This window comes from Dipodomys spectabilis, unplaced genomic scaffold (assembly GCF_019054845.1).
Source record: "Dipodomys spectabilis isolate Male_0828 unplaced genomic scaffold, ASM1905484v1 ptg000098l, whole genome shotgun sequence".
NCBI lineage: Eukaryota > Metazoa > Chordata > Mammalia > Rodentia > Heteromyidae > Dipodomys > Dipodomys spectabilis.
The window spans coordinates 6,762,208-6,777,814 of NW_024870775.1; the positions used below are offsets into that span (position 1 = coordinate 6,762,208).

At 49.4% G+C, this 15,607-nt stretch overlaps 1 protein-coding gene across 1 annotated transcript in view; it reads right to left on the reverse strand.

Moving 5' to 3' along the window:
• Positions 1-9,215, reverse strand: part of LOC122113541 (paired immunoglobulin-like type 2 receptor alpha) — a 91,001-nt gene extending 81,786 nt beyond the window's left edge. Inside the window, exon 1 of the mRNA XM_042686552.1 lies at positions 9,037-9,215. Within this exon, the coding sequence (XP_042542486.1) occupies positions 9,037-9,091 (55 nt within the window). The 5' untranslated portion in view covers positions 9,092-9,215. The remainder of the gene's footprint in view (positions 1-9,036) is intronic.
• Positions 9,216-15,607: the final 6,392 nt, after the last annotated feature.

Genomic DNA, 15,607 nt, shown 5'->3' on the forward strand with positions numbered 1-15,607 from the left:
TTCAATTCCTTAATACCACATAAACATAAAAACCCAGAAGTGACTCTGTGGCTCAAGTGGTGGAGTGCTAGCCTTGAGCAAAGAAGCTAAGGGACAGTGCCCAGGCCCGAGTTCAAACCCCAGGTCTGGCAAAAAATAAAAAAAGTGTTCAGAGATAGCACCCAGGCCCTGAGTTCAAGTCCATAACTTAAAAAAAGTCTCTTCAATTCATCTGCCTGGGCTGTCTTTGAGCCCAGATGCTCAGATCTCAGCCTTTGGAGTGGCTGGTATTATAGAGCCTGGCAAAGAATGGTAATAAGTAAGGGCAGGATGAAAGGAAAGAGAGATGGGAGTGTGAAAAGGACAGAGAAATGGAGGAGCTAGAGTAGAGGATGCATAGGTGGGCTATGGCATGTTCACCCGTGGAAAGGATGGATGGGACAGGCAAAAGAAAAGCATAGAAGAGAATCATTGGGCTGGAGATGTGGCTCAAGTGTAGAGCATCTGCCTATCACGCTCAAGTCCCTGAGTTGAAAACCCAGGCACACCTCCTCTCTAAAGAGTCCATACCATAGCCAGGCACTGGTGGCTCACACCTGTAATCCTAGCTACTCAGGAGGCTGAGCTGTGAGGGATCGCTGTCCAAAGCCAGCCTGGGCAGCAAGTCCGTGAGACTCTTATCTACAATTAACCAGTAGAAAACCGGAAGTGGCACTGTGGTTCAAGTGGTAGAGCACTTCTCTTGAGCTGAAGAGCTAAGAGACAGCATCCAGATCTAGAGTTCAATCCCCATGACCGACCAAAAATACGAAGAGTCCACACCAAAAAATAACAAGTCAAGACAGGAAGGTGCACCAAGGATGAAGATTAAGGCTGAGGGAAAAACAGATAAATAGAAGCTCAGAGACTAGGAGGACAGCAGGAAAGAGGAACTAGAGAGAATGAGTCTCTGGTAAAGAAGAGTGTCTGAAACTCTGTGCTGGTCTCATTATTAGGGAGTGGGGCGTGCAGGGTGAGGAGGCTGGAACGGTAGGATACAAGGCTGAAGCAGACTAGGTGACTCATGAGCCTCTGAGAAAGACCCCTGTGTGTTTCTTTCTTCTAGCTAATTGACTAACAGTAAATGTAATTTCATAAAGTTATAATTTGCTATAAGTATACAGGTTCCTATCCATTTTCCTAAAAAGACCCATAAGCCTCACCAAGGAACAATTGTATGTGAAAAGGTCTAAAGCAAATGTAAAATACTTTTCAATAATCTGCAACTGTAATGTTATTTTTTTCACTATCTTTATCTTACATCATTGAATATCTAACAGAGGTTTTCCCCACAAAAGTGGAGTGGGAGATATCTGCATGCTGCAAACAGAACAAAGTGAAAAAAAATATTTTTCAAAATCCTTTGGTAATTTTTATGGGCTTCATTTGGAAAAATGACTGCTAATATGCTCCTATTTTTTTTTAAAAAATTGCTATCCTTATTTTATATTTTTACATTATCTTTTAGTAGTCAAACAAAAGGATTTCAAGTCAATATGTCAGTTTGTGAATACAATTTATCGTGATCAATTTGTCCATATGTATGTACACACATACACACACACACACACACACACTTTTTTGTCAGTCATGCAGCTTGAAATCTGGGTCTGGGTGCTGCTCCTGAATTCTTCAGTTCAAAGCCAGTGCTCTACCTCTTGAGCTATAGCACCACTTCCAGTTTTCTAGTGGTTAATTGGAGATAATAGTCTCATGGACTTTCCTGCTCCGACTGGCTTTGAATTGAGATCCTCAGATCTCATTCTCCCAAGTAGCTAGGATTACAGGCGTGAGCCACTGGTGCTTGGCTATACAAGCATTCCTCCCTCCGCCTCCCCCCTCCCCGCACGCCGTCTTCAATTTAGGGCCCCGGCAATGTCCCTGAGCTTTTTCAGCATGAGGCTAGGGTCCACCACCAGCTTTTTGGTGGTTAATTGGCAAAAAAGTGTGTCAGGGACTTTCCAAAAATTGTGTAAAGGCTCTCTAAACCAAGATCCTCAGACTCAGCCTCCTGAATAGTTAGGATTTCAGGCCATGAGCCATAGGTGCTCAGGTAAAATAGCTGTCTTATTTATTAGCTCATGTTAATTGGGTAAAGCAATAGATTTCATGGTGATATTTTCCTAGTTGTTTTTATTGGGAAACATGTAAAGAAACCTCCCAAACTAGCACCGCTGTCTCACTTGCCCCACCTCCTCGGGAGGACAAATTCTCATCCTGCTGGGGCTTGGGCTGTAGTTGTCTGGCCTGTAGAAGAAGCAACATGGTGTCAGTATGATTTCCTTGTGATTCTCTGTCACCTTCTTAACTGTGTCCCATGCTGAGACTAACCTTGAGGGAAACAGAGTCACGGAGTTTCTCTGCCCCAACCAGTCAGGACAGTAAGCTGAGACCAACCATACTTGTCCTCTTGTCCTCCACTGCAAGTCCTAAGACAAGCCCTTCTGGGGCCATTATCCCTGTTCCCACCTCTCTCTTCCTCTCTCTGTCTCTGTTTCCTTGTCTCTGTGTCTGTCTCTGTCTATCTTTCTGTCTCTCTGTCTCTGTCTCTGTCTCTCTTTCTCTTTCTCTCATTGGTCATGGGGCTTGAACTCAGGGTCTAGATGCTGTCCTTGAACTGTTTGCTCAAGGCTACTGCTCTACCACTTTGAGCCATAGCTCCACTTCCATTGTCTGGTGGATAACTGGAGATAAGTCTTAGGGACTTTCCTGCCCACTGCTTTCAATTGGGAACCTCAGATCTGAGCCTCCTGAGTAGCTAGGATTAGAGTCATGAGCTACCACCCCAGGTCCAGCCCTCTCTCTCGCTCTCTGTTAATTTCTCCCCTTCTTTACTTCCCTTCTTACCCCTACCACACTTTCCTCCTTTTCCTTCCTCTGCACTCATACCCTTTTGTTTCCATGCCCTCACCAAACATTTTCTTTGGCTTTCTTTCTGAGTACTGGCTGTTACCCACAGATTGTGTCCCACAGATTGAGTTCATGGTTGGAATCCTGTTCAGACTTCTGCTGCTTTCCTGGGGCCATTCCTCACACCTCAGCTGCTCTTCTTTCCTTATTAGGGAATGTTAGCAACCTTCTTTTATTCTTTTTCTTTTTGTTTCTGTCAGTATTGGGGATTGAACTCAGTGCCTGAACTGTTTTGATCAGTGCTTTACCACTTTCAGCCACAGTTCAACTTCCAGTTTTCTGGTGGGTAAGTAGAGAGAAGAGTCTCACAGACTTTCCTGCCCAGGCTGGCTTTGAACCATGATCCACAGATCTCAGACCCCTGAGTCGCTAGAATTAGAAGTATGAGCCACAACGCCCAGCTTGCACCCCTCCTGAAGACCGTTTGTTTGGTGGAACTTGAGAATTGACTTCAGGACTGTTCCAGCCATCCATTTGTGTGTCTTTGTGCAAGTACTGTGCTGTTTTGATCAGTGTAGCTTTGAGAACATTTTATGAAATCAGGCAGCACAAGTCCTTCACTTTTGGCTATGAATTTGAGAAGATGAATTATTCATTTTTTTTGGGGGGGGGTCTAGTCGTGGGGCCTGAACTCTGGGCCTGGGCGCTGTCCCTCAGCTCTTCAGCTTAAGGCTAGCGCTCTACCACTTGAGCCACAGCGCCACTTCCAGCTTTTTTCTTTTTGCTTATGTGGTGCTGAGGAATCGAACCCAGGGCCTCAGACACGCAAGGCAAGTGCTCTACCACTGAGCCACCTTCCCAGCCCCGAATTATTCATTTTTGAAAGGAAAAGCCATTGAGCAAAAAGCTCAGAGACAAGTGCCCATGCCCTGACCAAATTCAGCCCCATGACCAAATTCCATTTCAAACTTTAATTGGGGTTGCATTAAATCTGTAAGTTGCTTTGAATGGTACATACATCTTGTCTTATTCTTCTAATCCAAGAACATGAAATCTTTCCATTTGTTTGTGTCTTCCTTAACTTCTTTCAATATTATGTTCTGCTTTTGGTGTTAGTGTATAAATCCTTCACCTTCTTGGTTTAGCTTTTTTCTAAGTGTTTCTATTTTATTGACTGTTGCTATTATAGATGGAATGACAATCTTGATTTTTCTCTTCGGATGGATCCTTTGTTATAAACCATCTAAGTATACTTCATGGCCCTAGCCGTTTCCCTCCATCCTTTGCGCTGCTGCGTCCTGGCTGCCCTCACACACTGATGTCCTCACTGCAGGAAGCTGAGGTGGTCATGTGACTGCTCTCTGTGCCTCTGGGATCTGATGTTGTTGGCTTTGATTTACAAGACCCTCTTCTCATCTCCCATCTCCTCTACCAGCTAGGAACGAACTGAATTCTGGGAATGTTTTCCTTTCTTTGAAGTCCAGGAAGTTTCTTTGTCCTTACCCCCAGTTCTTACCTGACTTGTTCTTTTTATTCCTTCAGAGGTTTCGTCTTCTGCTAGGCAGTCCTCTCTGACTCCCTTTCTTTCCACTGACATTATTTAGCACTACCACAGCTCTCCCCAAAAAACAATGAGCGCACCAACACTTCTGAGTGCAAAGTTCCTTGAAGAGCAGGCTCTGTTCTTGGGTTTTGATTTACCAGATTCAAGCCAGGCCCTTTAGTGTGTGTGCTATTTCAGTCCTTGCTGAACTGAGACAACTTCCTGCCCCTTCTGCTCTGTTCTTACCTTTCCCAGGGCAGGCTGTCTCTTCTCCAGCAAGCAAAAGGTGAAAATCCATGAGAGTCATGAGAGAAGACCTGACAAATGATGCCATCATCTGCTATTGCTGGTTTGCACAGACCCACTTAAGGAGATGTTCTTTAAAAAACATAGATTGCCATCTAGGGTTTGTGGCACCTACTGTTATCCTGGCCTGAGGCTTGAAGGCCAGCCTGGTCCACATTAAGAGACTTTGTCTCAAACCAAACCAAACAACCAAAGCAGTATCTCCAAGCACAGGCCTAATAGCCTGATGTTTTGGGGTTTGAAGGAACACCCAGCGAGTACCTGCTTTTTTTCTCTTTTTGGTGCCAGTTGTAGGTCTTGAACTCAGGGTATAGGTGCTGGCCTTGTGCTTTATTTGCTCAAGGCTAGTGCCCTACCAGTTGAACAACAGCACCACTTCCAGGTTTTTGGGTACTTAATTAAAGATAAGTGTCTCATTGACTTTCCTGCCTGGGTTGGCTGGAACTTCGATCCTGAGATCTCAGCCTCTTAAGTAGCTGGGATGACAGGCATGAGCTGCCAGTGCCCTTCAGGTAAGTGCATTTTTAACAGGCATCTTAGGTGTTTATAATGCAAGTGTGTTCTAAACCACACCCATTTGGGAAGTATGATGAGAGGCCAGCCCTGGACCACTTACCTTTCCTTCTCCACCTGAGAAAGGCCATCAGTACTAGCATCCCAGTTTTGAAGATAGCAGTGAATACCACAGCAACAAAGACTTCCAGACTCAGGGGCTGAGACTCTGAGATTGTGTGGCCAGCTGAGGTAACTTCAGAGGCTACACTGGTGCTTCTCTCAGTGGTGGTCTTCATCTGGGTGGTGGTCTTGATGGCTGGGGAAAGATCAGAAGTCAGCAGATTCTCCTGCAAGAGTGGGAATATATGAGTGACAGGTCAGATCTCATCTTGTTCAGAGGAATACGGAGAGGGGAGCAGTTCTCTGAAATCTGCTCAGAGAGGAAGATGGGGAGGCTTAGACTCTAGATGAGCAGAGCTGGGTAGAGGGATGCAAGTGTTAGAGCAGCTGCCTAGCAAGTGCCAGGCCTTGAGTTCAAACTCCAGTACCTCAAAACAAACAAACAAAAAAGGATTCCAAACAACCAAGTCACTTGAAATAAATCACAGGAATAGGACATTATTTTTTTTGCCATAAATCTATGTATCATAAAACGTACCATTAGTCATCTGCATGAGTGAATTTCAGTGGCACTGAGTACATTCATGTTGTTATGTAGCTATTATTGACTCTCCAATTCCAGAACTTTCTCTGTACCCATTAAACTACTCCTTTTGACCATGCTTATTAGAACTTAATTATTAAAAAACAAAAACTGAGTGCTGGTGGCTCATGCCTGTAATCCTACCTATCCAGAAGGCTGAGATGTGAGGATCATAGTTTGGAGCCTACCTGGGAAGGCAACTCTGAGACTCTTATAATCAGTTAACCAGGAAAAAACTGAAAGTATGTTTGTGTCTCAAATAGTAGAGCAGCAGCCTGGAGTGAAAAAGCTAAGGGACAGGCCCTGAGTTCAAGCCACAGGACTGGCACAAAAAAAAAAAAAGGGGGGAAAAGAAATGGATAAATTACCTGTATCAAAACACTACTCTGTGCTCCATAATTATGCATACATACAGTTGATTAAAAATAAGATGAAAGTCAATTGAGAACTAAAGCATTTTTTCAAATATACTTTTCTTGTCGTTATTAAGGGGCTATCATTTCATAAGGCAGTTCGGAGTACAGTTTCTTTTGGACAGTGTCACCCCTTCCTTCACTTTCCCCATTTCCCCTTCCTGTCTCTGCCTATAAGTTGCATAGTTAGGTTTCCACACAGTGTTTCCTGAATGCCATGACTCTATTTGGAGCACTGGAAGAATATACATAAAAACCAGAATTGGGAATGTGGCTCAGTGGTAGATATGCACAAAGCCCTGCGTTTGATCCCAGCACTTAAAAAAAAGTGTATATGGACTTAAATAAATAAATAAATATAATACATAATAAAAATACAAACCACAGTAATACTGATTTATTAAAAGTCTTGGAATATGACTAAAGAATCATTTAAATTCATGCTTGTTCTTGTTTTGTTTTGTTTCTGTTATTTTATTTTATTATTTTTGTTGGTCTTGGGGCCTAGGCACTGTCCCTGAGTTCTTCAGCTCAGGTGGTAGACTTGAGCCATAGTGCCATTTCCCATTTTCTGAATGGTTTATTGGAGATAAGAGTCTCACGGACTATCCTGCCCAGGCTGGCTTTGAACCGGGATCCTCGGATCTCAGCCTCCTAAGTAGCTAGGATTATTGGCATGAGCCACCAGCACTCAGCTTGTTTCTCTATTTCTTTTATGCTGGTTCTGAAGCTTGAACTCAGTCATTGGGTGATATCCTTAAATGTTTTTGTTTTGCATTTTACTCTAAGCTAATGCTCTATCACCTAAGCAACAGCTCTAAGTCTGGCTTTTTGGTGTTATTTGGAGAGGAGAGTCTCATGGACTTTCCTGCTCAGCTTGGCTTTGAACTTCAATCCTCAGATCTCAGCCTCTTGAGTAGGAAGGCTGAAAGATTTGAGTCAGTGGCACTAGCCTGGCTAAATACTTGTGTGTGTGTGTGTGTGTGTGTGTGTGTGTGTGTGTGTGTGTGGTGGTCTGTTATGTGGTGTTTTGTGTGTCTGTGTGTGTATATGTGTGTGTGTGTGGTTATTGGCATTTGAACTCAGGGCCTTTCACTATCACTTGCATTGTTTTATTTGTTGGTCTGGGGCTTGAACTCTGGGCCTGGGCGCTGTCCCTCAGTTTTTCAGCACAAAGCTAGCACTCTACCACTTAAGCCACAGCACCACTTCCAGTTTTCTGGTGGTTAATTGGAGATAAGAGTCTCACAGACTCTCCTGCCTGGGCTGGCTTTGAACCTTGATCCTCAGTTCTCAGCCCACTGAGCAGCTAGGATTACAGGCGTGAGCCCCTGGCACCTGGTTGTAACTTGCATTTTTGCTCAAGGCTAGCACTCTACCACTTGAACAATACTCCCACTTCTAGTTTTTCACTGATTTATTGAAGATATGAATCTCTCTTCTGGGCACAGCATTTCTATTATACAGAATGAGCATGCCTACTGTGATTGTAGTGTGGGGGTATAAGAGAGCGAGGGTAATTAATGCATGTAAAATGCTAGGCCAGTGGGGTTCACAGTGCAAGTGCCCATATGCAGTGGATAAGAGACACGGAGATCTGGGGAGGGAGGGGTGGAAGAGGTGTTCTGGGGAGGGAAAAGGGGAGATTGAAGGTAGAGGTACAGGTGATGGTGTGGGGTTACAGCGGGCCCAGAGACCAAGGAGACCACCCATCAGACACCTGTGGTGTGTTCTGGGCTGAGTTCAGGACTGTGGGAAGAGCAAGATTGGATGCAGATAGCACAAAATGAAGGCAGGATACTTCTAGCAAAGTCAAATGAATCTGCAAGTCAGGGAACACACAGGGCTGGAGGCCTAATATTAAAGTTAGAAGTTGGATAATTGTGGCAGGGCTGAGGCCCAGGGTGTGGGATTGGGGTGAATCTCAGGGGCCACTGGAAGGCAAAGAGGAGGGGAAGCAGCATCTGTCTGGGGATGGTTATTGGGAAAGGCAATCAAAGCATGATATCGGCAGGGTCCTGAGAAGAGGTCAGAAGTCAGGAAGAGGAAAGTGAGATTTGAAGTGTGAGGACTGAGGGGATGTGGAGCTGGGGGAGGGGGCTCACCTTCAGCGATGGTGAGTTTGGTCCCTTCGGTGGACTGCCACCGCTGCTCACCCATTTCCTTTGTCTTCAGATGGATGCGGCAGAAGTACATGGTCTCGTCCTCCTTCCGAAGGTTCAAAATGGACAGGGAGCCTGAGGTCCTGTTCTTTGTGAGGTTCAGGACCAGCCGGTCCTTGAAATGCTTATGGATGAAAGGTGGGGTCATGTTGTAGATGAACTCCCCGAAGAACCACCTCCATCTCCAAAACACCTTCACCTTGGGATCCTGGGGCAGCTCCCAGGGGTGGAAGAAGCTGAAAGGGATTTTGATGGAGCCTCCCACAATGGCAGAGAGGTGTTTTGGCTGGGTCATGGCAATGCTGTCTGTGAAGAAGGGGAAGAAATGTGAAGCAAGTCCCTGCCAGAGGGGAGGCAGAGACGAACCCCAGATGCTCCTGCACCGGCATTCCCAGGGTCTGGTGGGACAGATGGCAGGGCTGACCCTCTCCAGGCTTGGGAGAGGAAAGTGGGTGAAGGGTTGGTCCTGGCCACCTCCTCCCACACAGCCCTCTGCACATGCCCAGCCCCCAGGCTCCCTGTGGCTTGATGGTTTTGGCCACTCACCAGCTGTCAGGACTCCTGCAGGCAGTAGCAGCAGTGCCACCAGGACCCACCTCATGGCTGGTCTCCTCTGGGGGAGGAGGCCTGCTGAGTGCCACAGCCGGAGAGGAGGCCCTGACAGAGCCCTGGGGGCTTGCACAAGTGGGGTGAGTGTCACATGGCGATTCTGGGTCAGACTTCTTTTCCCAGGGCTGAGGGAGGATGTTTACTTTCCTATCTCCTCTTCCTTGTGACCTACAACTTCTTTCACCATGTGGCTTCTCCTTTTCTTAGAGGGCACAAGGGCCTCTTTTGTGGTCACTGAGAAAACAGTCCTCCAGCCTCCACCTCCCATTTGGTGCTGAGAGACTCACCTTGCCCTTGGCCTCACCTGTCCCAACTTGACCACCTGCCTTGTGTGATCCTTCGCCATGGCCTGTGCAGTCTCCACTTCCCCTTCTCATCCTTCTCCTCACCCTTCCTCTCCCAATTTCCCTTCCTCCCATCTCTGGGTGTCTCTGTCCTTGACTCTTGTCCCCCAGTCTCTCCTCCCAGGGGAAGGGGCTGCCCCGGGCCAGGGCTGGCTCCTTCAGAGAGAGGAAGGTGAGCATGAGTCTGCTCAGCTCTGCTCCCAGAGTCAGGTCTTAGAATGGAATATGAAGATGATAGTCCTGGGACTCACTGGAATACCAAGCCCCATTGGTGTATGCTTTTTCCTTATCTTTCCCCCAGGTTGGATCATGGCCCTGTAGTAGTCAGGAAAAACCAAGATGTGGGCATCCTGGTCGGCCCCCTGGTGACTGACTGGCTGCCACCTTCCTTGGGTGTATAGATGACACAGTGACTTTGGGTGTCACGCTGCCCTGCTGGCACCTTGTGCCCTCCTGCCAGCCCATGTAAGTGTCACAGGGTGGGTCTAATTCTGAACTTAAGGATCCACTTTAGCCTTCTGCTGAGCTGGGGCTCTGGCCTGGCTGCATGGCACAGTCTCTGGAAGCCAACATTGGAATACCAAAGTTCCAGTAGTGGGGACCCCAGGATGCCTCCAGAACCTATCTTGGACTGGGGGCAAAGAAGACTCAGAGCAGCAATGATTCACACATTTCCAGTCCATGGCACACTCTGACACAAATGAGAGGAGAAGGGTGGAGGTTTGGTGATGCACAGGCTGGCTCTGTGGGAGTCTGTGCCCCCCTGTGCCCAGGAGGAGCCTGGTGTCAGCTTTTTTTTTTTTTTTTTGTTTAGTTGTGGGGCTTGAACTCTGGGCCTGGGTGCTGTCCCTCAGCTCTTCAGCTCCAGGCTAGCACTCTACCATTTGAGACACAATGCCTCTTCCGCTTTTCTGGTGGTTTATTGGAGATGAGTCTCACGGACTTTTCTGCCCAGGGTTGCCTTTGAACAGCGATCCTCACATCTCAGCCTCCTGAGTAGCTGGGATTACAGGCGTGCGTCACCGGCACCCGGCTCTCGTGTCAGCTTATGAGGGGACAGGGAAGCTGGGGTTACCAGTGCGAACGTGTCCTCACCCTGCCATCACTGTGTGCAGAGGGTGACTTCTTTTTTTCCTCAACTTCCCCTTAATCCTTGCTTCCTCCTCTGTGCTGCCCCACCCATTCTGGTCAGGCTGTCCCTGCTTTCCCTCTCCATGTGCTTTGCTTTTTCTACCCCGATTCCACAGGTCAGATGTTCCAGGACCCCTGCAGCCTTGCTGGTCTCCAAACCTCCACTGCTTTGTTCTCAGTTTCCCAACATTTTTGGAAGGAACATGTTTCCACTGGGGAAACTGAGACACTGGGCCTTTGGGTCCCTGATGAGAAGGTAGTCACCAGAGAGGGCACAGGGCCTCTGGGGAGGGGCCGGGCGGTCTGGCAGTCACCCTCAGAGTTGCATTCTGGCCTTGTGCAAGTCATCTACCAGATTGCAGAAGGGTGGGCCCAAGGAAGGGCCAGCTATGGGCCACACACTGTGCTCACAGGAAGGTCCACGCTGCCCCCTGCAGTGTGCAATCCTCACCAACAGCAGTGTGGGGAGGTGATTTAGCTGGGCCTGGGAGGCACTTGGGGCCCTGGTGCTCCCATGGTCCTGGGGAGAGGCAGATTCAGAGGCTGAGGTGGGATTCATGGTCCATATTATGAGAGCATCTGTTGTCTCCCTCACTGGCATCCAGATCACCTGCTCAAGGCCGAGCTGTGTTCTTTTATTTTCTTTTAATGCAGTCCAGGGCTGAGGCCCTGGGAACAGTGCACATGGCAATAGTTGAGCCTCTGGTGCCAGGATCTTACACACCTTGGCCGTGGTGGCCCCTGGTCTCCAGGCTGGCAGAGCTGGGCCCCTGGGAGGGAGACCCTGGCTGGCAGGCATGGGGTAGAGGAGGTCTGGGGCTGGAGCTGGTGGAGGCTGGCCATGAGGACTGACCAGGCTGCCAGTCTGTGTAGTGTGGACAGGGATCACTGGCGTCCAGACTCAGGCTTGGTGTTTGGCTGGAGGGGGTAGAAAAGGGAGGGGCTGTGGGGCTGGGGCTGGGGTCAGGGAGCAGAGAGGGGACTGAGGTTGGGGGTCGAGGTCTGTGATCAGGGCAGCAGGGGCTGAGGTCCAGGGAGGAGGGCTGAGGTCAGGGTGGGGCTACTGGGGGTGGGAGAGGAGTCAGGGGCTGTGTTGAGGCCGGGGTCTGATGTCAGGGGCAGGGGGGGTCCTCTCCATGGGGTCAGAGTAACAGATAGTGGAGGTGCAGCCACCACCCGCTGCCACTAGGGGCCACACTGTCCCCTGCACTCAGTGCTGCTCACACCTGGAGGCCTTCATTCCCCTGAGAACCTCACCTCCTCCCCTGGGCTCTGGGACCCCTGAGTGCCCCTCCTTTGTTCCAGAACAGCTGGAAAATGCCTAGTTCTGGCCAGGCTTAAGCAAGTCAGCCTAAGCAGAATGGCTCAATACCAAGGAGTCCTCTGGCTTGCAGACCCGTAGGCCCTTTGCCCTTCTTAGGTACCCCACCAGCAAAGGGAGAGAGGCCACTGACTGCCCCCATCCACCTTCCCTGTCCATGCCACACCAAGACATGCCTCTCCTTGTACTAATTTTAATGAAAAGACACCAATATGGCTACTCCTGTCTTCTTGCAGGGTGCATTGCATGGAAGATCCTTTTCATCCGTTCGCTCAGCGTTTGTGCACATGTGTGCATGTGCTTCACAGGTCCAGACAGCAGCTGGGCACTTAGGCCTGTCTGCTGCAGAGGGCTGGGGAGACCAACCTCAGCTCTGCAGGGTGGGTGTGAGGCTTCAGAAGGGGTGGGATCCCACAGCTGCTCAGGCTTTTGTCTGTGTTGTTTCAAACAGGCCCAGTCTCCCTGCTGCTACCAGGGCTGTGGTAAATGCAGGGTCATAGCGCACCCTCAGTATGAGTCTACCAACCGGTGAGGTGGGGGTGAGGAAGGGCTCTGGACTCTGTCTTCTTCGAGTGTGGTGCCTCTTCTTGGGTGGGAGGGAGGAGCTTGGGCCAAGTTCAGTGGGTCATCACCAGCTCTGGTCTCCCTTGAGGAGGGGGGGGGGTGATTCAGGTCTACAGGAGGGTCCTCACTGATCCTGGACTTAGTTGTGCCTGTGAGGCAATCCATCAAGGCAAGGTTCAAGGTAAGAAAAGAATTTTTACTTACATTATTTACACCAGAAAAGGTGTTACACTACCTTGTCCTGGGCTAGCTACCCAGAGCCAAGAGCAGCCTCGACCCCCAAACCTCCAAGCCTCCAAGGGCAGCCCAGACCTTTATTAGTTGGTGTGCAAACCTCCAACCCCAGACCTCCAAAGCTCCAGAGCTCCAAAGGGGAAGGCTTTTTCTCTCTACTCTGCTCTGGTAAAGGCCTCTGCACAGGACCAGTAGTCACCTCTTGCTGTCTTTCTCCCCACTCTCTCTAGTCACCCCCTGACCTGGGAACATGAAGCCTGTATATGGCTGCATCCCCTCCCCCACTCCAGTGGCTCTAATGGTTTCAAGTGCCCCTCCCCCAGGCTGCCCTCTGTCCAGCCCCTCCTTGATAGCTCCTGACAGGGGCCCAGTGGGGCGGTGAGGCCAGCCTCCCAGCTCCACACCCCCAGCAGCCCAGCCCTTGAGCGGTGACATCAGCATGGGGAGGTCCTTGGCCCCTCTGGTTATTACAGGCTGACCAGTGGCGCCCTAGAAAGTCTCCAGGTCTGGGTGTTGCCGTGGCTCACTGCTGGTGTCTGTCCCTTGCTGTGCTGTCGGGGTCCTGTACTAACCCGTGCGGCCCCGATAATCAGAGGGGCCCAAGAGTCAGCGTGGCCCTGTGGCCTGATGGAGAGGGCGGGGCATCAAGAGGCGGGCCTTAGCGCTCTCCACACCCGGCCACTGGACAGAGCAGGGCTTTGAGAGGCGTGCCTCCGGAGGGGCGTGCCGCGCCGCCGAAAGAGGGCGTGGCATGCCGCTGAAGAGGGCGTGGCATGTCACTGGAGGGGTGGGGAGTCCAGCCCCACATGGAGAGCTGTCAGGAACTGATTGGACAATGGGCAGCTTGGGGGAGGAGCATGAATGGCAGTTGAAAAACCGTTAGGAAAAAACGTTAGGAAGAAAACAGTGTGGAGGAAGGAGAGGAGTCGGGGTGGAGGGAGAGCCGGCAGGAGGCAGGGCAGGCCTGTGGAGGGCGGAGAGGCCTGCAGTGGAGGAGGAAGGGAAGAAAGGGAAAAGCCTTCCCCTTTGGGGGTTTGGAGCTTTGGAGGTTTGCAGACCATCTAATAGAGGTCAAGGGGTCAGGACTGCCTATTGGAGGTTGGAGGTTGGAGGTTGGAAGTCAAGGCTGCTCTTGACTCTGGGTATCTAGCCCAGGACAAGACCCCTTTCTGGTGTATATAGGGTAAATAAAAACGTCTTTTGTTCACCTCTCACTGGGCCTCGATGGACTGTCTCGCTCTCCAGAGGTCCTAAGTGTCCAGCACTGCGTGGGTTTTCTGCGTCTGGATGCTACAGTCCCATTGGAGTCCCAGGCAGCCACTGGGCCACGTGCACAGCTCAGCCCTGCTGCCAGCAAGGGACAGGGGGATGGAGGAGGGCTCTGCGGTTTGCCATCCTTCTGTGTACAAGGTATGCGTTCTCTCACTTCCTGTGATTCTATGCTTGTGCATATCTTTGTTGTTGTTGATCTCTTGGGGAGAAGTGCGTATTAGCACCCCAAGTCTCTTTTTGGTGAGAGAGCTAGGGTGATTCCCTATTGTTTCACTGTCATCCTCTTCCCCATTCCCTCTTCCTAAAGGCCTCAGAGCTGCTTACCTTGGGGCTCCAAAGAACATGAGGGAGTATTGAGTTGAGGTGTAACAAGACAGCACAGATGGCAAGGAACGCCAGAGGGGGAGCAGCTGCCAGGTGAAGGCCAGAGTCACCTGGGTCAGATGAGGTAAAGAATAGGAGAGGAGAAAGGATTGAAAGGGAGGGGCAGTGTGCATATGTAGAGAGGGGTGTGTGCAGAAGAATGAAGGGCCAGGGATAGAAATGGGGAAGTGCCCGAGCCTGCCGGCAAAGAAAGGGAATCCTGAATTAGGGGGGGGGGGGATGAGAACAATAAAGACATAAGACAAAGGATGGGGTCGAGAGGTCTGCAGCTCAAGACTGCAGCACCTTTATTATTAACTTTCCCTAATATATACTATTAGAAGTCTAGAGGTAACATAAGTTTGGAATAGTCCAGAAAAACAAGGAAAATTTCAGTAAAAACAGAGTGCAGTAAAAACAAGACAAGGTCAACTGGCAGAAAGTAAAACAAACTCTGCAGACATAACAAAGCAATCCCGGGCACCTGGTGTTTTTTAAGTAAGCCAGCTCCTTGTATGTGCCTTCAAGCGAGCACAGGGTCAAGATGACCTTAGAGCTTTACTGTCGGCTCCCAGCATCTCGCCCATCTTTGTTTGAAGAAGCGAATCTGCCTGTCTTAGGTTGGGTGGATCACCTTGTCTGCCTTACCCGTCATCGGGAACTTCTTCAGAGCACAGCTGAAGGCCCTGTCTTAGGTTGGTCAGACTGGCACCGCCTCTTACCCGTCTCTGGCTGCAGTACCTCTCGGGGGGAATTTATTTATATGGAGCTTGATCTTATGTAGCTGGCTGGCTAAACTCATAAGAGAGTTTTGCAGTGCACGTATAATACAAGGAAGGCATAGAAAAACCATCAGCAAAAGCATTCCCTGGCCAAGCAATGACATTAGCAATCCTTTAACATGTCAGAGAAGGGATATAGCGTTGAAATTGTTTAAACAGTTTTTTAGCAGTTTTTGCCACTTTAGAGTCCAGAGGTAGGGTTTGTGTAGTATTATGAACAAGCTGATTAAGATAATGGGCAGTTTGTACATTTTGTGCTAGTGCCACAGCAGCTGCCGCTGCAGAGGCAGCTAAAGAAATAAAGGCCAAAACATCACCTACAAGTAACCCAACAAATCGACCAGGGCGCATTAGTTCTTTCAATTGTCTTAACACCTGAATGCCGGAATCTTTTTTTTTTTTTTTTTTTTTGGGTCCGGTCATGGGGCCTGAACTCTGGGCCTGGGTGCTGTCCCTCAGCTCTTCAGCTCAAGGCTATCGCTCTACCACTTGAGCCA